Source organism: Chiloscyllium punctatum, chromosome 26, assembly GCF_047496795.1.
Source record: "Chiloscyllium punctatum isolate Juve2018m chromosome 26, sChiPun1.3, whole genome shotgun sequence".
Taxonomy (NCBI): Eukaryota; Metazoa; Chordata; class Chondrichthyes; order Orectolobiformes; family Hemiscylliidae; genus Chiloscyllium; species Chiloscyllium punctatum.
Window position 1 is genome coordinate 64086333 of NC_092764.1, and position 20747 is coordinate 64107079.

The following is a 20747-nucleotide window of genomic DNA, read 5'->3' on the forward strand; positions in this document are numbered from 1 at the left end:
TGAAATTGCACAAGACCAGGAAGATACTCTTCAATGCCATTGTGCCACTGGACGTGAAGTACAATGCAACTTCTGCCCACGGCTTTACACTGGACACAGGGCCATGTCAACACTGGAACCAGCATCTGCACCTAGAACAGAATAGGTGGCAGAGACATCAGAGCCTCACAGCTAGACATGCTGCTCTGAGAAAAAAGCCAGAGGTTTTCCTAGCCAAAGTCAGAAAGGGACAAAGTTTACTAACGGTGAACTTCATTAATGCATGGTACCACTTGCAATAACCTTCAGGCATCCAGTCACATGTTGGAGCTGAAACAGAATTTAAACTTGTGTGAACCTGTGTTCAGGAGACATGCCTGATGAGATTACTAGGACAGCCTTTGGCTGGTTCTGTGTGGGCTACCCCAAGTGTCGGCAACCATTGCCCCAGTTGAATCTAGATTCCTCTGTAGGAGTTATCCCAGAAGAGGACTTAGAGAATGGCTCCATTTCTAACCTAACATTTCAAGTGCAGACTCATCAGGATTCTACACACACTAACAAAAGTTTCTTTCAATGTACAGTTACTTGAATTTGAGCTGATCCTACTAATCAAGTAGCATAATCCCAGTGTTTTGAACTGGTACCAGAGACAGGCTATTTATTCTGGGTGAGACAGGCTTTAACTCTTACTCATTGTGGTCTATGCCTTCATTTCCCAAAGGACTTCAGTAATACCAACAACACCGTGGATGAGAAAGTTTTGATTTCATTGATGTACATCTCACAGATTGGTTGTAGTATTTCTGCCATCTTCTCAGCCACCACAATAATCATTTACTGTGTATTCAGGTGAGTCACACATCTACTCAGTGAATACAATCAGATTGTCACCAATGGGACTGTCTTCCAATAATTCCAATTGCGTTAGATCATGTATCGTTTTCCACATTTCTCAGACCAATCCCTCAGATGATTCACTTTGTTGAGCTATATATCATTAAAGTAAGTGGAATGTTGGATCTGTCTGCAGGAAGTAACTTAGCTGAAGCAATGGGTGGCTTGTCATAACTGAATCTATCTTGTCCTTTATCCAAAACGTTTTCGCATTGGTGCAAGTTAAAAGCTCAGGAACAATAGACAACAGTTTTATTTTAATGGCAGGGTGTTATATTATCATCACTGGCTGTTGAGGAGGAAGGGATTGATGTTAAGGTGGGACATTGGATGGACTGACGGAAAAGCTGTGGCAACTTTTCTTTCAAAATAAGACAGGATAAATTCCTGTGAGGCAGGTGACTCAGCCTCAGAGTCACTAAAGGGAAAGTGCAGTATGGTTTTAAAGGGTAGGCCTGCTAGAACAAGAACAAGCCTAAATCAAGACCCCAGCCGCAACTCTTTATAATTTATATAAATTATTTGAATGTAAGGATCAAAGGTATGTTTATTAAATTTGCTGATAGCGTGGAGATAGGTAGGAAAATTACTTGTGAAGAGAATATAAGGAGCCAACAAAGGGATGTAAATAGGCTAAGTGAGTAATTAGAGATCTGGTGAGTGGTATAGAACATAGAACATTACAGTGCAGTACAGACCCTTCGACCCTCGATGTTGTGCCAGCCTGAGAAACCAATCTGAAGCCCATCTAACCTACACTACTCCATATGTCCATTATCATCCATATGTCTGTCCAATGACTATTTAAATGCCTTTAAAGTTGGTGAGTCCTCTTCTGTTGCAGGCAGATTGTTCCACGCCCCTACTACTCTCTGAGTGAAGAAACTACTGCTGATATCTATCCTATATCTATCACCCCTCAATTTAAAGCTCTGTCCCCTCGTGCTAGCCATCACCATCCGAGGAAAAAGGCTCTCACTGTCCACCCTAATCCTCTGATCATCTTATATGTCTCAATTAAGTCACCTTTCAACCTTCTTCTCTCTAATGAAAACAGCCTCAAGGCCCTCAGCCTTTCCTCGTAAGACCTACCCTCCACACCAGGCAACATCCTCGTAAATCTCCTCTGCACCCTTTCCAAAGCTTCCACATCTTCTCTATAACGCGGTGACCAGAACTGTATGCAATACTCCAAGTGCAGCTGCAACAGAGGTTTGTACAGCTGCAGCATGACCTCAAGGCTCTGAAACACAATCCCTCTACTAATAAAAGCTAACACACCATACGCCTTCTTAACAACGCTATCAAAATGGGTGGTAACTTTCAGGGATCTATGTATATGGACACCAAGATCTCTCTGCTCATCTACACTAACAAGAATCTTACCATTAGCCCACTACTCTGCATTCCTGTTATTCCTTCCAAAGTGAATCACTTCACACTTTTCTGCATTAAACTCCCTTTTCCACCTCTCAGCCCACCTCTGTAACCTACAACACCCTCTGCAATGTCCACAATTCTACCAAACTTAGTGTCATCTGCAAATTTACTAACACATCCTTCTACGCCCTCATCCAGGTCATTTATAAAAATGACAAACAGCAGTGGACCTAAAACAGATCCTTGCAGTACACCACTAGTAACTGAACTCCAGGATGAACATTTCCCATCAACCACAACTTTCTAACCTTTCTTTCAGCTAGCCAATTTCTGGCCCAAACCACCAAATCACCCTCTATCCCATGCCTCCATATTTTGTGCAATAGTCTTCCATAGGAAACCTTATCAAATGCCTTACTGATATCCATATATACCACATTAATCGCTTTACCCTCATCCACCTGTTTGGTCACCTTCTCAAAGAACTCAATAAGGTTTGTGAGGCATGACCTACCCTTCACAAAACCATGTTGACTATCCCTAATCAACTTATTCCTCTCTAGATGATTATAAATCCTATCTCTTATAATCTTTTCCAACACCTTACCCATAAACGAAGTAAGGCTCACTGGTCTATAATTACCAGGGTTGTCTCTACCCCACCTCTTGAACAAGGGGACATCGTTTGCTATCCTCCAGTCTTCTGGCACTATTCCTGTAGACAATGGTGACATAAAGATCAAAGCCAAAGGTTCTGCAATCACCTCCCTGGCTTCCCAGAGAAGTCTAGGATAAATCCCATCTGGCCCAGGTGATTTACCTATTTTCACACTTTCCAGAATTGCTAACACCTCCTCCTTGTGAACCTCAATCCCACTTAGTCTAGTAGCCTGTATCTCAGTATTCTCCTCGACAACATTGTCTTATTCACAACAGTGTGAATACTGACTAAACATATCCATTTATCGCTTCCCCTATCTCCTCTGACTCCACGCATAACTTCCCACTACTATCCTTGATTGGCCCTAATCTTACTCTAGTCATTCTTTTATTCCTGATATGTCTAAAGAAATCCTTAGGGTTTTCCTTGATCCTATCTGCCAATGACTTCTCATGTCCCTTCCTGGCTCTTCTTAGCCCTCTCTTTATACATTGTGTGCAAGTATGAAATTGTCCATTTTGGCATAAAAAATCTTTTAAAAGCTTTTTGCCTAAATGATGTGAGGCTGCAGAGCTCTGAGATGCTCATTTTCCTCGTTAATAAATCACATGCAATATTTTGCTGAGTTGAAGAAAAAATGTCAGCCAGTGAAGATTATGATCCTGAAATTCCAGTCACTTGTTATTTTCATTCTCCAGCCCACACTCACTCTGACCTCACTACCTTCAGATGCTGACTCTGTTCCAATGGAATGTGTGCTCGAAGAAGCAGCTTAGCTTTTAATTAGACACTATATAGTTTTCTAGAATCAAAATTGAGTTCTGCAATTTCAGATCATGTATTTTACCCTTGTGGTTTTGAAAGGCAGCAGTAAGTGATGATTCTCCTTTTCATACTTACATTGCTTCTGGATATACCTAATGTTTCTGCACTTGTCCCATGAACACTTCCTTTATCATGAACTGTCATTGTCTTTGAATGTTGGTTCTGTTACCTCTCTCTCCTATCACCGACCTTTCCTCCAGTTCTCCTGTCACATATACACATTTGCCTCTGCACTCACATAAAGCCTATGATATCTCAAATTTCTTCCTGTTGTAATGAAAGGTCATCGACCTTGTCATGCCGGGCTCACTTTTACCAGACATTGGCTACATGTCAATTGGCTTGATGATAGGAGACAAGGCGGTGATAGAGAGTTGTTATTCAAACTGGAGGCCTGTGGCCAGCGGTGTTGGTGCTGGGTTTGCTGTTGTGTGTCATTTATATAAACGTTTTGGATGAGAATTTAGAAGGCATGGTTCGTAAGTTTGCAGTTGACACCAAAATTGGTGGCTAGTAGACAGTGAAGAAAAGTACAATGTGACCTTGATCAATTGGGTCAAGGGCTGAAGAGTGATAGATGGAGTTTATTTTGGATAAATATCAGACATTGCATTTTGTTAAGCGAACAAGAGCAATGCTTATATAGTTAATGTAACAGGCCTCATTCCTGATGGAGAGCTTTTGCCCGAAACGTCGATTTTCCTGCTCCTGAGATGCTGCCTGACCTGCTGTGCTTTTCCAGCACCAGTCTAATCCTGACTCTAATTTCCAGCATCTGCAGTACCCACTTCTGCCTTATACAGTTAATGGTAGAGCCCTGGGCAGTGTTGTAGAACAGAGAGACTGAAGGGTTTGGGAGCATGGTTCTTTGAAAGTTGTGCCACAGGCCAACAGTGATTAGGAAGGCATTTAGCACAGTTGTCTTCATTGCTCAGACCATTGAGTATTGGAGCTGGGACGTCATGTTGAAGTTGTACAGGATGTTGGTGAGGCCTCGTCTGAGGTACTGTGTGCAGTTCTGGTCGCCCTGTTATAGGAAGGATATTATTAAACCGGAGATGTTGCTGGGACTTGAGGGTTTGTATTATAAGGAGAGGGCGGATAGGCTAGGACATTTTTCACTGGAGCACAGGTGGTTGAGGAGTGAGCTTATAGAGTTCTTGAGGGGGATAAAGAAGGTGAATAACAAAGGTCTTTTCCCTCTGGTGGGGGAGTTCAAAACTAGGGGCCATATTTTTAAGGCAAGAGTAGAAAGCTTTAAAAGAGACTTGAGGGGCAATGTTTTCACACAGAGGGTGGTTTCTACACTGAATGAACTGCCAGATGAAGTGGTGGATGCAGGTACAGTTACAACCTTTAAAACATATTTGGGTAGATACATGAATAGGGAAGGTTTAGATGGAATCTAAACAGTGTGGAATCAGGCCATTCAACCCACTGAGTCCACAGTGACCCTCTGAAGAGTAGCCCACCCAGACCTATATCTCCCAACCCTATTCCTGTAACCCTGCATTTCTCATGGCCAGACTACTTAGACTGTGCATCTTTAGACTGTGGGTGCAAACCCACAAAGAGAATGTGCAAACTCTACACAGATAGTTGCCTCAGGGTGGAATTAAACCCAGGTCCCTCACACTGTGAGGCAGCAGTGCTAACCACTGAGCGACCATGCTGCCTAAAGTTAATGAAAGCAAGGCTGTAAAGGGAGCTTGAACACACATAATATACTGCTAATTCTAAAGGCGTCTGAAGTATATATAACTAACCGCCCTCACAATGTTGGTAAAACATTTTGTTTTTCTTTCGACTTTGTGTTTAGGAAAATTAAAAGCGATCAAGTCACAAAGATCCACATGAACCTCTGTGCTGCCATATTTCTCCTGAATGTGAACTTCTTGACCAACGTGTGGCTCAGTATGGTGAAAAATGAAAGTCTATGTAAGACCATTGCTGTTTTTCTACATTATTCATTGCTGTGTACTTTTACCTGGATGGGAATTGAAGCATTTCAGCTGTACCTGCTGCTGATCAAAGTTTTCAACACCTACATAAAATACTACATACAAAAACTGGCTATTATCGGTTGGGGTGAGTAAGAATGATTTTCCTTTCATGTTTTGTTGGCTGATGTATTGATGTTACTTTGTGTTTTACACACAAAACTTTACTTGTCCTAAATTTTTGAAATAGTGTGCAGGGGTGAGGTATCTAATGGATAGTCAAAACCAGGTCCTCCCTAAACATAAGACTGCAATTACATCTTCCAGTTCTAACACTGGTTTCCGATTCCTAACTTTCTAAACTCAAACTCTGCAAGATTTCAAACATACTCTGATAGATGTCATTGTTTCTAACACAGGCCACTATGTTTAGCTGTCTCTTCCTCTACTCACAGGTTTTTTTTGCCCCTGCTTGATGTTTTCCCTTCATTTTAACAAAACATTGTCCCTTGTATTCCAATACCCAAATTAGTCCCTCTCTGGTCTCAAATATAGATTTTCCTTATACCTCCACCACATTATTAAGGAAATGAGGGATGGGCAGTAAACTTTGACCTAGCTAGAGATGCCATCATCCCATGTATAAGTGAAAAAAATGTTAGTATCATTTTGATTGAGATGAAATTCATCCTCAGAATAACACCTCTCTTGTTATGGTAATGAAAGGACATGTTTTAACATGAAGGGGACTGAGACAGAGGATATTCAGAAAATGAGAAACATTGTGCCCTTTAAGCCCACTCCTGTGTACTTGGTCCATACCTTTTTGGTGGCGAGATACTTTACTCAGGAGAGGTTGCTGGATTATAGTAATATCTGGAATGTTATAAATTAGCAGTTACATGTTGAAAAGACAATATGATAGAAGTTAATATGCTCAGTAAGTGCCTTTCATTTGGTGAAAGATAAATCTGTACTTCAGATTTGTGTAGTATTTTTACAAGGTAAAAACAATGACTGCAGATGCTGAAAACCAAATACTGGATTAGTGGTGCTGGAAGAGCACAGCAGTTCAGGCAGCATCCAGTATTTTTACAGTCAGCCTTTCTCCCGCTAACTTTCAGAAAGATCATCTGAGAGGTGTGGCTGGTCTAACATTGTCACAAAAGGGAATTTGGATTGTAATCCACAACCATGTAAAATGTTTTCCTCTTTGTTTAAAAAAATTGTTAAGGGTGCTTTCTTCTGCATCTAATAGTGCTCCTTCCGAGCCGAAATTGAAAGGAAAAGATGTCCTTTCTTCAACATTAGCAGGAATAGACAATAGACAATAGACAATAGGTGCAGGAGTAGGCCATTCTGCCCTTCAAGCCTGCACCACCATTCAATATGATCATGGTTGATCATCCTTAATCAATATCCTGTTCCTGCCTTATCTCCATAACCCTTGATTCCATTATCCTTGAGAGCTCTATCCAACTCTTTCTTAAATGAATCCGGAGACTGGGCCTCCACTGCCCTCTGGGGCAGAGCATTCCACACAGCCACCACTCTCTGGGTGAAGAAGTTTCTCCTAATCTCTGTCATAAATGGTCTACCCCGTATTTTTAAGCTGAGTCCTCTAGTTAGGACTCACCCATCAGCGGAAACATGTTTCCTGCCTCCAGAGTGTCCAGTCCTTTAATAATCTTATATGTCTAAATCAGATCCCCTCTCAGTCTTCTAAACTCAAGGGTATACAAGCCCAGTCGCTCCAGTCTTTCAGCTTAAAGTAGTCCTGCCATTCCAGGAGTTGACCTCGTGAACCTACGCTGCACTCCCTCAATAGCCAGAATGTCTTTCCTCAAATTTGGACACCAGAACTGCACACAGTACTCCAGGTATGGTCTTACCAGGGCCCTGGACAGCTGCAGAAGAACCTCTTTGCTTCTATACTCAATTCCTCTTGTTATGAAGGCCAGCATGCTGTTAGCCTTCTTCACTACCTGCTGCACCTGCATGCTTACCTTCATTGACTGGTGTACAAGAACACCCAGATCTCTCTGAATTGCACTTTTACCTAAATTTATTCCATTTAGGTAGTAATCTGCCTTCCTGTTCTTGCCACCAAAGTGGATAGCCATACATTTATCTACAGTAAACTGCATCTGCCATGCATCTGTCTACTCACCTAACTTGTCCAGGTCACCCTGTAATCTCCTAACATCCTCATCACATTTCACCCTGCCACCCAGCTTAGTATCATCAGCAAATTTGCTAATATTATTACTAATACCATCTTCTATATCATTAACATATATTGTAAAAAGCTGCGGTCCCAGTACTGATCCCTGCGGTACCCCACTGGTCACTGCCTGCCATTCCGAAATGGAGCCGGTTATCACTACTCTTTGTTTCCTATCAGCCAACCAACTTTCAATCCAAGTTAGTACTTTTCCCCCAATACCATGCGCCCTAATTTTGCTCACTAACCTCCTATGTGAGACTTTATCAAAAGCTTTCTGAAAGTCCAGGTACACTACATCTACTGGATCTCCCTCATCCATCTTCAGAGTTACATCCTCAAAGAATTCCAGAAGATTAGTCAAGCATGATTTCCCCTTCATAAATCCATGCCAACTCTGACCTATCCTGTTACTACTATCCAGATGTGTCATAATTTCATCCTTTATAATAGACTCCAGCATCTTTCCCACCACTGAGGTCAGACTAACTGGTCTATAATTTCCTGCTTTCTCTCTCTCCCACCGTTCGTGAAAAGTGGTATAACATTAGCAACCCTCCAATCCGCAGGAACTGATCCCAAATCAATCGAACTCTGGAAAATAATCACCAACGCATCCACGATTTCTCGAGCCACCTCCTTCAGTACTCTGGGATGTAGACCATCAGGCCTTGGGGACTTATCAACCTTCAGACCTAACAGTCTCTCCAACACCAATTCCTGGCAAACATTTACCTTGAGGAGCCTATTGCTCACTGTTCTTAATATGATCTGTATTCTTTAAATGTTAATGATTGCAAACCATTTTCTTTGATTGATAGGCCTTCCTGCAATTGTGGTGCTTATATGTATCGCGATACCAGACATTTATGGCGAGTTTGTGATTGAGAAACAGGATGGGAAGAATACTTCAATGTAAGTCTTTGTAAAAGGCAATAATGCTAGTATTTGACTCTCCTCCACTTCCATGAGAGTTTGAGGAGGCACTTATTTCCAGGGAGGAACAGGGACAACAATTTCTTAGGATCAAATTCAAATGTATATGACCTGGTATGAGACAACTCATGGACCTATGCTATAATTTGTTTCTAATAGTTGCAGGGAAATCTGCCTGTGTTCCTGTTTCTGATGGGGATCCACTGAGTACTGGGGAGGTTTGTAACTCAGTGAAGGCAGGATCAGACTACTCTTGCAGTAAAATAGCCTTTCATGTTCAGAATAGAATTACAGAGGGTGACTGTGTGTATGCAACAGGAAGCTGGTAAGGAGATTTTGGAAGACAGGAAAAGGAAATTATATAATCACAAAGCTGGCTAGGACAAGAAGTGACTAATCCTGTTCTTTACAGGATTGAGTTTTAGTTTGTGAAATACTGTGCAATTTCTGTTATTTCATTACCAAGGAAGCTGCAGCAGCAATGATGAATGATTAGTGAAGTGACATGTGCTATTGTGTGTGAGGGTGTTAAAATACACACTTGGCATTCGCCAGGTTCTTACTCCTGTTACAATCCTACACTGAACCTACATGGAGAGGACAAGATTGAAATCATAGCCGGCTAAGCTGACATAACGTTAGGTTTTATTGTGGTAGGAGTTCGATGCAAGAGTAGAAATGTTATCCCTCAGTTATACAGGGCATTGATGAGACCGTGTCTTGAGTACTGTGTACAGTACTGGTCACCAGACTTACAGAAGGATGTTAATGCTTTGGAAGCAGTTCAGAGGAGGTTTTCTAAACTGTAGATGAGCTGATTGTTTTAATAAGGAAAGGCTAGACAGGCCTGCATTCTCTGAAACTTAGAAAAGTCAGTGGTGAATGAATTGAGATCCTGAGAGGACTTGAGCAAATGAATTTTGAAAGAATGTTGTGGGACAATTTAGAACTCGGGATCATAGTTTAAAACGAAGGGGGTGCCATTTAAAACAGGTGAGGAAACAGTTTTTCTCTCTCAGATGGTCATGAATATTTGCAATTCCCTTGCTCAAAAGGCAGTCAATGCAGGATCTTTAAATATTGTTAAAGTGGAGGTAGATAGATTTTTGATGACCAAGGGAATGAAAGATTGATCAGGGATATGCAGGAATTTAGAATTGAGATTAAAATCAGATCCTATTGAATGGCAGTGCAGGTTTGAAGGGCCAAATAACTTCTACATGTTCGTAATGTTCATAAATAATACATTCAGCAAAATTTCAGTTTATAGTGCCCATTTCAAACTAAAATCTGTTCAGCAGTTTGAGCTGATTGGAAAATAACTTGGCCAGGCATTCACTGGAAACATAGTGTGCAAGGTCACATATAAAATAATAAAATTGTGTTAAAGCTGGTCTACAGAATTCTGGCAAGTACATGTGTTCTGGGTTGGAGAGAAACTTACATTGACAGTGAGGCAATCCAGTGTCTTACATTGACAGTGAGGCAATCCAGTGTCTTACACTGACAGTGAGGCAATCCAGTGTCTTACACTGACAGTGAGGCAATCCAGTGTCTTAAACTGACAGTGAGGCAATCCAGTGTCTTAAACTGACAGTGAGGCAACCCAGTGTCTTACACTGACAGTGAGGCAATGCAGTGTCTTACACTGACAGTGAGGCAATCCAGTGTCTTAAACTGACAGTGAGGCAATCCAGTGTCTTTCACTGACAGTGAGGCAACCCAGTGTCTTACAATGACAGTGAGGCAATCCAGTGTCTTACACTGACAGTGAGGCAATCCAGTGTCTTAAACTGACAGTGAGGCAATCCAGCGTCTTTCACTGACAGTGAGGCAACCCAGTGTCTTTCACTGACAGTGAGGCAACCCAGTGTCTTACATTGACAGTGAGGCAATCCAGTGTCTTACACTGACAGTGAGGCAATCCAGTGTCTTACACTGACAGTGAGGCAATCCAGTGTCTTAAACTGACAGTGAGGCAATCCAGTGTTTTACACTGACAGTGAGGCAACGCAGTGTCTTACATTGACAGTGAGGCAATCCAGTGTCTTACATTGACAGTGAGGCAATCCAGTGTCTTTCACTGACAGTGAGGCAATCCAGTGTCTTACACTGACAGTGAGGCAATCCAGTGTCTTAAACTGACAGTGAGGCAATCCAACATCTTACACTGACAGTGAGGCAACCCAGTGTCTTACATTGACAGTGAGGCAATCCAGTGTCTTACATTGACAGTGAGGCAATCCAGTGTCTTAAACTGACAGTGAGGCAATCCAGTGTCTTAAACTGACAGTGAGGCAATCCAGTGTCTTTCACTGACAGTGAGGCAATCCAGTGTCTTACACTGACAGTGAGGCGATCCAGTGTCTTTCACTGACAGTGAGGCGATCCAGTGTCTTACATTGACAGTGAGGCAATCCAGTGTCTTACATTGACAGTGAGGCAATCCAGTGTCTTACACTGACAGTGAGGTGATCCAGTGTCTTACACTGACAGCGAGGCGATCCAGTGTCTTGCACCGACAGCGAGGCGATCCAGTGTCTTACACCAACAGTGAGGCGATCCAGTGTCTTACACTGACAGTGAGGCGATCCAGTGTCTTACACTGACAGTGAGGCGATCCAGTGACTGTGGTCCATGTCGACACAAACAACATAGAGAGGACTGGGAAGAGATCTATTGAGGATGTATGAGCAGCAAGGGGCTAAATTATAAAGCAGGACTTCAAAAGGTGATAACATCTGAATTATTTGCTGAACCACAAGGAAAATTGGCATATCATGAATAAGATTAGAAATGCATAGCTCAAAGATCACTGTGGGAGAAATGGATCTTTATTCATGGACACTGGCCCCAGATACTGGAGAAAGTGAGACGTGTATCAATCTTCACCTAAAGCATGCTGGGATCTCTGTGCTAATTCGGATAATGAGAGTGGGTAAAGATAGCTTTAAACTAAACAATTGGACGGAGAGACCAAGTGAGGAAAGATGTGATGAGTCAGAGAGGGAGGACAAGCCAAGAGAACACCGTAGTGTTCAGAAAAGTAATAACTGGAAGTGACAGAGTGTACCACTGAAGTGTGTGCCAATAGTCAAGGCTAGAGATCACTAAAGAGTAACATTTGGAACCGGATTAGAGAGCGCTGCAAGAAGATCAAAATAGCTATTGCTAACTGGAGAAATGCCTGCTGAAAGATAAGGGTAAGGAGTTCAAAGTTCAGGAGATCCAGCAGCTGTAGGATTGCACCGAGCTAGAGGAGGATACCATTGCTGTGCAGAAACTGATGGCCATCGCTGAAAGAGAACCAGATACAACATCACTCTGGACCCTGCCACACAGAATTCACAAGCACAAAAACAGCCCCCACTCAGCATCTGTGCTCTGGGCGGGATAATATGGACCTGAACTTGAAGCTTACACAACATTTAGAAATAATAGGAAAAATGCGGACGGTGGCTTTGTTAGGTAATGATCAATTGAGCATAATAGAGATGGGTGACCTTAGTCATGAAGGTGTGGAAACAGTTTGGGTAGAAGTGATAAGTACTTACAGAAGGGTGTACAGAATTCCGAATAATTAAACAGGAGCAAAAGGAAAGACAGAATGAGAGCTTGTCATAAAGACACAAATCATAATCATGGGAGATTCTAATCAGCATATGAACTGGAAAAGTCAGATTCAAATGTAGTCCAAATGATGCATTCATAGAATGTTTTCTGGAACATTCTTAGAACAGCATGTTCTAATGCTAACCAAAAGAGCGGTTATACCACACCCTGTATAGTGCAATCAGATAAGATTAATTGATGATCACATTGTGAAGGCGAGGTACTGAGGAAGTTATCACAACTAAAGACTGACAGTCCCCTGATCCAATTAGACTTTATCCTAAGATGCTGCAATAGTTTCATTTTCCAAATTTTACTTAATATTGGAAAGGTCTCATTCGATTACAAAATAGTGAATATAATGCCTCTGTTATACTGAGGTTTGATAAACTGACTGATTATTCTACTTAAACTTGAAGAATGCTTTTATATATTTTAATGAACATTAGATTTCCGTGATAGAATATTTATTTTTCTTTGTCATTGTTACTTATGAGCCTACAAGTTTTAATCAATGAGCAGAATACTCAGAAGTTAACTTCCAAATGGAACTTTTTGTTTGGACATTAAAGTGAAAATGATTCAAACGAGGAAGGAGGTAGAAAACAGGTAACTACAGACCAGTTAGTTTGATGTCTGCAGTAAAGGTAATACTGGAATCCATTATTAAGGTGTTTATAGCATGGGACTTATTATGTAATTTAGCAGAATCAACATGGCTTTGAGAAAGGAAAATCATCTGTGACCATTTTATCATAATTCTTTGAGAAATGAACAAACAATATGGAGAAAAAAGAGCTCATAATTTCAATAAGGCACTTGACAAGGTTCCACATCAAATGTTGCTACATGAAATAAGAATTCATGGGCTCAGGGAATAACATACTCGCACGGATATAGGACTAAGGTAAAGCAAAGGAACCACAGTTTTACCAGATCACAGAGACACTTTCACATTAGAGGGAGACAACTGGTGGGTGCTTAACCTAACAGTCACCACATCTCAGGCAAGGGTAACAGTTGAGATGGAGAATCCTTTATGGTACCTTCAGCCAGTGTGGGAGTTGAACCCCACGTAGAAGCAAATTACTGCAAGAATCTGTACTGAAAACAACAAATGTTGGAAATCACAGCAGGTCAGACTGTTCGATGGAGAGAGAGCAAACTAGTGTTTTGAGTCTAGATGACTCTTCATCTGAGCAGAATTAAATTGTTGGCATTACTCTACACTGCAAACTAGTCATCCAGCCAACTGAACTAGGTGGCTATCAGGGAACCGTAGCATAGACATAAATGAGTCATATCAGGGTTGGCAACCTTTCACTAGTAGAGGACCACAGGAGTCAGTTCTTAGTCCTTTATTATTTACTGCCAATACTGATGATGTGGATGAAGGGACCAAATATATGGTGATAATTGGATAAGAAAGTAATTGTGAATGGGACATAAGGAGTCTGCAAAAGGGTCAAGTTGTGAGTAAAGTTTGGTAGATAGACCATACTGTGGGAGAGAGTGGTATTTAAAGTATATTTAAATGGAGAGTGATTGAAGAACTCTGTGGTAGAGAGGGATCTGGGTAACCTGGTTCACAAGTCACAAAATGTTTACCCATTGGTGTACAAATTGATTAGGAAGGCAAATGGATCATTGTTGCTTATTACAAGGGGAATGGAATGTAAAATTTGGGATGTTTTGCTCATGTTTATAGTGCATTGGTAAGATCACCTCTGGAGTACTGTGTACTATTTTGATCTATTTTGATTATTTAAGGAACAATGCAATTGCAACATGTAAGATCCTGAGGAGAGGGGGGGGGGGAGGCGTGGAGAGGCAGTGGATACTGAGGAGATTTGACAGAATATAACTGAAAGAATGTTTACCCTTATAGAAGAGAATAAAGCTAGGGGACACTGTTTAAATATTGGGGATCTTCCACTTAAGACAGACGTGAGCAAAACCTTTTCACTTCATGTCTGTGGATCTCCCTTCCCCAAAGAACAGCAGAGCAGAGTTACTGAATATTTTTAATACAGAGGAAGACACATTCTTGATTAACAAATGTATCAAAGCTGACCGGGTTTGGCAAGAAAATGGGGTTGAACCAAAATAAGATTAGCCATGATCTTAGTGACTGGTGTAGCAGGCTCAAGGGGCCAAATGGCCTTCTGTTGATCCTAATCATATATTTGCATGCAAAACGTAAAGTACATTATTGAATACTTCTTTTTGAACAGGTGCTGGATAAAAGAAAAGATGGCTCATTACATTACAAACTGTGGTTATTTCAGCGTTATATTCTTTGGAAATACAATAATACTAATCACAGTCTGTACCAAGCTATTTTATCTGAAAAGACAGCGCACTGAAGAACAAGGGTCTGTTTGGAAGGATCTGTGGACAATCCTTGGCCTCTGTTGCCTATTGGGCGTAACCTGGGCTTTGGCTTTCTTTTCGTTTGGACCACTCCGTCTGGTTGAAATCTACCTGTTCACCATCTTCAACTCCTTGCAAGGTTAGTCCATGCTCTGGTGACTGATCCCTGTCCTGACTCGAAATGTTCACTCTGTTTTCCTCTCTACAGATGACACCAGACCTGCTGAGTTTCTCCAGCACTTTCTATGATTGTTTCAGTCAATGCTCTGGTGTTGTAGTCATATCATGGTAACAAAGGACTGATGATAGGGTTAATTTTATTGAATGGATTTACTTCACACAATAGAGGACTTGATTTTAAAATGAAGGTCAGGAACCCAATGTTCAGATAATTTCCAGCTTCCAACCCTGACTGCATCCATGTCACTCATGCAATGAAATTTTAGAATGTGAATGTTTAAATTAAGCCGCCTCAGAACACAGAACTCAGGATTGTAGTACTGAGTGAAAAGAAAATCTGTGTTCCTTGAACCAGGCAGTCCTCTGCAATAAGGAATTCCACAGATTCACTATCCTCCAAGAGAGGAAATTCCGCCTCATCTCTGTGTGAAGTATATGAACTATCTAAGATTATGTCCTCAGCTCTTAGTCTCACCCACAAAGGGAAACAACCTTTCCGCATCTAAGAATCTTGTATGTTTCAATAAGGTCACTTGCAATACTTCTAAAATTCCAATGAACACTGGCCGAACTCAGCCTCTCCTCATCAGACAATCCCTCCATACCTGCTATCAGCCTAGTGAATCTTTTCCAGATAGTCTGCAATGCCAGTGGCACGGTGGCACAGTGGTTAGCACTGCTGCCTCACAGCGCCTGAGACCCGGGTTCAATTCCCGCCTCAGGCGACTGACTGTGTGGAGTTTGCACGTTCTCCCCGTGTCTGCGTGGGTTTCCTCCGGGTGCTCCGGTTTCCTCCCACAGTCCAAAGATGTGCAGGCCAGGTGAATTGGCCATGCTAAATTGCCCATAGTGTTAGGTAAGGGGTAAATGTAGATGTAGGGGTATGGGTGGGTTACGCTTCGGCGGGGCGGTGTGGACTTGTTGGGCCGAAGGGCCTGTTTCCACACTGTAAGTAATCTAATCTAATCTAATTTCCTTAGCTAAGGGCCCCAGAACAGTTCACAGTATCCCAACTAGGGTCTGGCTAGTGGCTTGTTTCATTATAGTACAATGACTGTATTGGTGTGGATCTGGGCATCCATGTTGGCCAGACCAGGTAAGAACGGGGGCAGATTTCCCTTCTTAATTGGACATGCATGAAGCAGATGGGTTTTCATGTTGACAATGTTCAAGGTTAGAGGAGGAGAAGTAGATGATGGTGGGAGTCAAAGTGATAGGTCAGAGAGAAGGGTGGAGCAGATAGGTGGGAAGGAAGATGGACAGTTAGTACTGTTCAAGAGGGAGGTGCTAAATTGGTAGGTTGGGACTGGGATAAAGTAGGGGATGATAATGGGGAACCTGGTGAAATCCACATTGATTCCACGTGGTTGGAAGGTCCCAAGACGGAAGATGAGCCATTCTTCCTCCAGGCATCGGGTGATTAGGTTTGGTGATGGAGGAGATTAGGCCATTTTGTGTCAACAAATAGAGTAACTAATGACCATGTCATTTTTTAAAAAACCTTTGCAGGATTTTTCATATTCCTGTGGTATTGGGCAATGAAAAAACCATCGAAAGAAGAAATATCAAGTTATACAAGCTCAACATAGAGAAGGAATGGTGAAAGTGAAACAACTTGCCTTCCATTCACCTTTCGAATGTGTTTCAAAACAAACTTTTGTTTGTAAAAAGAATCTTACCACTTGTATATTGTGTGGAATGCGTGCAGTGGTTTGCTTTATGTATGGGTTCAGCGAATGCTCAGAATCAGCACACAAACGTCCATTACCCCTTAGCTCAGAGAACCATCTATTCTGAAGGCCATTGCCAATATAAAATTAAATGACTTGTCAAATGCTATGTCAAATCATGCCCATTAGATGAGGGCTAATGATCAGTTGAAATGAGGAGTTGTCTTGATTCCAGCTGCTGTAAAATTATCAGAATTAGTTCCGGTTGATCAGCAAAAACCTAAGCAGTAGAGAATTGAGAAAGCAAATTCTTCAATTTGTTTGAAAGCTGCAAAGACTAAACTAATAGGTGGTGGAGACAGTGATATCGTGGTGAGGCCACTGAACTCATCATCCAGTCCCCCAGGTTAATATTCTAAGGACATGGGTTTGAATCCTACCATGACAGATGATGAAATTTGAATTCAATAAAAATCTGGAATTCAAACTGAGCCTCAGGACTGAGATGAGGAAAGATTTTTTCACTCAGACTAGCAAACCTGTGACAGTCTCCAGCACAGAAGGCTGTGGAAGCCAAATCACTTAATACGTTTGAGACTCCAATACCTTTACTTTTCAAATGCACCAAACATCTCAATTGAATCTATGAACCCTCCTGTTTCATCTGATTTGGAGTTGGAGAGTGTAAACACTGGCAAAGAGATATTAAATATACTTTACACTGAAAAGTGGGATCCAATCGTCACCACTTTCCTACCTTCATTCTGATTGTCTTTAACTTGGAAGGCTCAAAGATAGCCTTCCCAACTCATTCTGTGATAATGAGGCCTAACGTTATCCTGTTATGCATATGGGCCACAATCTAATAGTCAAACAACTAAAATTCTGCCCAGAAAATAAAGGACAGTTCAAAACTCACTAGAAGTTTTTATTTTAGCTGCTTTTTTTTGTGCTCAGGAATATTTTATACTTTTGGAACCAATGTGCAGGACACAATTTCTCTTCTTTATCGAGTAATTAAAGAGGTGTGAGAAAGCATTTTCTGGAAAGTGCTCTCTAAATGATCAGAAGCATTGACACACCTTATGTCAAGACAATGTAGCATTGTTTGTTTGATACATTTTTGATGAACCCTATAGTTAGCTTCTGTTTATGAGAACATAGTATGTATTGTATTAGTTGACTGTTTCTGCTTATCACGGAATGTGCAAGAGTTGTTAAGTGGCTGCTTAGCTAAAATACAGTATTGAAAATGATTTGAGTCAAAAAAAGCTCAAGATCCTATAACATAACGGGCAATTAATAAATTGTCCTCTGTAATCACTTGCTAACGAGTACTATTGTCTACCTAGGAACTTCTGTATCACTATCGGAAAGATGTTGTGAAACTTGAAAGGGTTCTGAAAAGATTTACAAGGATGTTGCCAGGGTTGGAGGATTTGAGCTATAGGGAGAGGCTGAACAGGCTGGGGCTGTTTTCCCTGGAGTGTCGGAGGTTGAGGGGTGACCTTATAGAGGTTTACAAAATTATCAGGGGCATGGATGGAGTAAATAGGCAAAGTCTTTACCCTGGGGTCAGGGAGGCCAGAACTATAGGGCATAGGTTTAGGGTGAGAGGGGAAAGATATAAAACAGACCTGAGGGGCAACTTTTTCACACAGAGGGTGGTACATGTATGGAATGAGCTGCCAGAGGAAGTGGTGGAGGTTGGTACAATTGCAACAATAAGAGGCATTTGGATGGGTATATGAATAGGAAGGGTTTGGAGGGACATGGGCCGGGTGGTGGCAGGTGGAACTAGATTGGGTTGGGATATCTGGTCGGCATGGACAGGTTGGACCGAAGGGTCTGTTTCCTTGCTGTACATCTCTATGACTATGACTCTATGGTCACAGGTTCTGTGGTTCTTGTCTAGCTGATGAGTCCGATCATACAGCCATATCTCCACTCACACATTTTTAATAAAAATAAGCTTTACTTAGAACAATTAATTATATTGATTACAACTGGACATATGCAAGTGAATGCAAGGAACTTGAGTTTGACCATTTCAGAAGATTGTGATGCCACGCAGTTTGTACCTCAATGAATATTGCAAATGTAAGTGATATCTTTTCTTTCTTGTAACTCTTAAAGAATAATAAAGCATGTGCACTCTGGATCAAAGTTCTCTGTAATCTTTGCGTATTAAGGACCAGTCCTAAAACACATCACTCACAGGTGGTAATAGGTTTCTCACAGTGAATCACTGCTGAGAGGTTTTAATTCAGAATTGGAGTTCTGAAGGTGAATTCCTGATAGTTATTTTCTTCAGTGTCTTGAAAAGGTTGGAATCTCAAAGAAAATGGTAGAGCACGGATGGGACCCCTTCAAATACATGTTCCTGCTCCATTCCATAGTACGGCCCATTGTTTGTGTGGTACCTGTCCCAGCACAGTGGTAAGGTTTATTTGATTATTACATGTAGGCATTCTGCCTTTAAACACAGGGTAAATAAAAGAAGCCTGTTCTGCAGTCTGCCTGCTGGAACACCTCCATGGTTTCATTATTTGCAATCAAAGGTAGACTCAGATTCTTTTACTAACAAGTCTCACTTGGGTTACTGAGCAGTCTTTGAGTAAACTATGAAGAAGCACTGAATCTCCTAAAATCCAATACCTGTGTTATGGGTGAATAGGTTGTAAATTGTGATGTTGTAAACTATTCTTTTACTTTCAAGTTGAAAGGATTAAATCAAGGAAAACTCATTTGCGTTTCAACCTAGACAATACAGCAAATGTGTTACCATGGGGATAAGGGTAGATGGAGCCATTTCTGAGTTTTCCCGAGAAACCTACGAGAATCACAAATGGACAGCAGTTCACAGTTTCAACTTGTCTGCAACCACCTGAGAAGCAGAAAGCCCCAAGAGATAGAAACAACCAGGTCTGAACCTTTCGCAGAGAAATGTTAACTTCTCTTTGTCCTGCAGAATGTGAGCGGGAACCTTGGGACTCGTGAGGATTTGAAGGAGGCTGGGAGATCTGCATTGCATGCAATGAGGGAATACGTCACAACCCTCAAAGTGAAGGGCAGAACTCAGGTTAAAAGTTAGCCAGGAAGCAACTATTAGGAATGGAGAATAGTTTTAAGACTTGCTCCTGGAGAATGAAATACCTGTTTTAGTAACTACATCATTACAATCATTATCTATTTGTAACACAACCTCCTCCATTTTATTTCTACTTATTGTAAATGCTCTGCACATTAAGCTATAAAGCCTTTTACTTGTCTTCTCTAACCTTGTTAGTTGTCTTAGCTTTATTGTGTGCTGTGGCCTCATTTGTTTTCTTTCTGTCTTCCACTCTTGCTTCTTCCACTTCTGCTTTTTGTTTCCATCGCTCTGTCTCCATGCTCAGGTTCCCAGCCCTTTGTTAGTCCCTCCCTATCAGCAATATCAAATGTAGTTAGCCAGTAGTTACAGCTGGACACACTTCCTACACACGTGGTTGTCAGGGACACTGGAAGTGTTCATGGCTTCTCATATCGTGCTGGAGGACCATATTATGGATATGAGCTTCCATGACTTCCCTAAAAACTAATTGTGAGTTATCCTATTAATGAAAACTAACTATGCTAGGGACTTCATTTCACTCCAAACAAATGGTCCCTGCCATATGTCTTTGAAGTTTGTACTTTAAGACTTTACTTCCTTTACTTACTTATTATATTGGACATAACATTCTCAGTTAAATCCAAGTACAACTAATGGTTTGAAAATAAATATGCTTTTCTAATTTACAGCGATTTGTAGACAATCCCAAACAGGAATTCCTTACCAATCAATGTGTGGTTTTCCTGTGATGTCACTGTTTTTCTTACTCAGTTTTGAGCTCAGGACCAGCTGCTCCCTCACAGACCCTGCTGCTTCTCTGACTCCCAAGGGAAGTGATTCAGGCCTCAGGCTTTTGCCTACAGTTTATATCACCCCGCTTAGTGTTGCTATCTCGCAGGTCCCACTGTCTCTCCGATTCCTTAGCTCTTAGCTCAGTGGTCTTTCCAACTCCTCAGGTAATCTTCCCAAAATTCAA

At 41.4% G+C, this 20747-nt stretch overlaps 1 protein-coding gene across 3 annotated transcripts in view; it reads left to right on the forward strand.

The window, feature by feature from the left end:
• LOC140453129 (adhesion G-protein coupled receptor G5-like) overlaps positions 1–18843 on the forward strand; it is a 90361-nt gene extending 71518 nt beyond the window's left edge. For all 3 annotated transcript variants that reach the window (XM_072547539.1, XM_072547540.1, XM_072547541.1), the window contains 5 exons: positions 704–831; positions 5562–5830; positions 8728–8821; positions 14689–14966; positions 16517–18843. In XM_072547539.1, coding sequence (XP_072403640.1) covers positions 704–831; positions 5562–5830; positions 8728–8821; positions 14689–14966; positions 16517–16596 — 849 coding nt within the window. In that variant the 3' untranslated portion in view covers positions 16597–18843. The remainder of the gene's footprint in view (positions 1–703; positions 832–5561; positions 5831–8727; positions 8822–14688; positions 14967–16516) is intronic.
• Positions 18844–20747: the final 1904 nt, after the last annotated feature.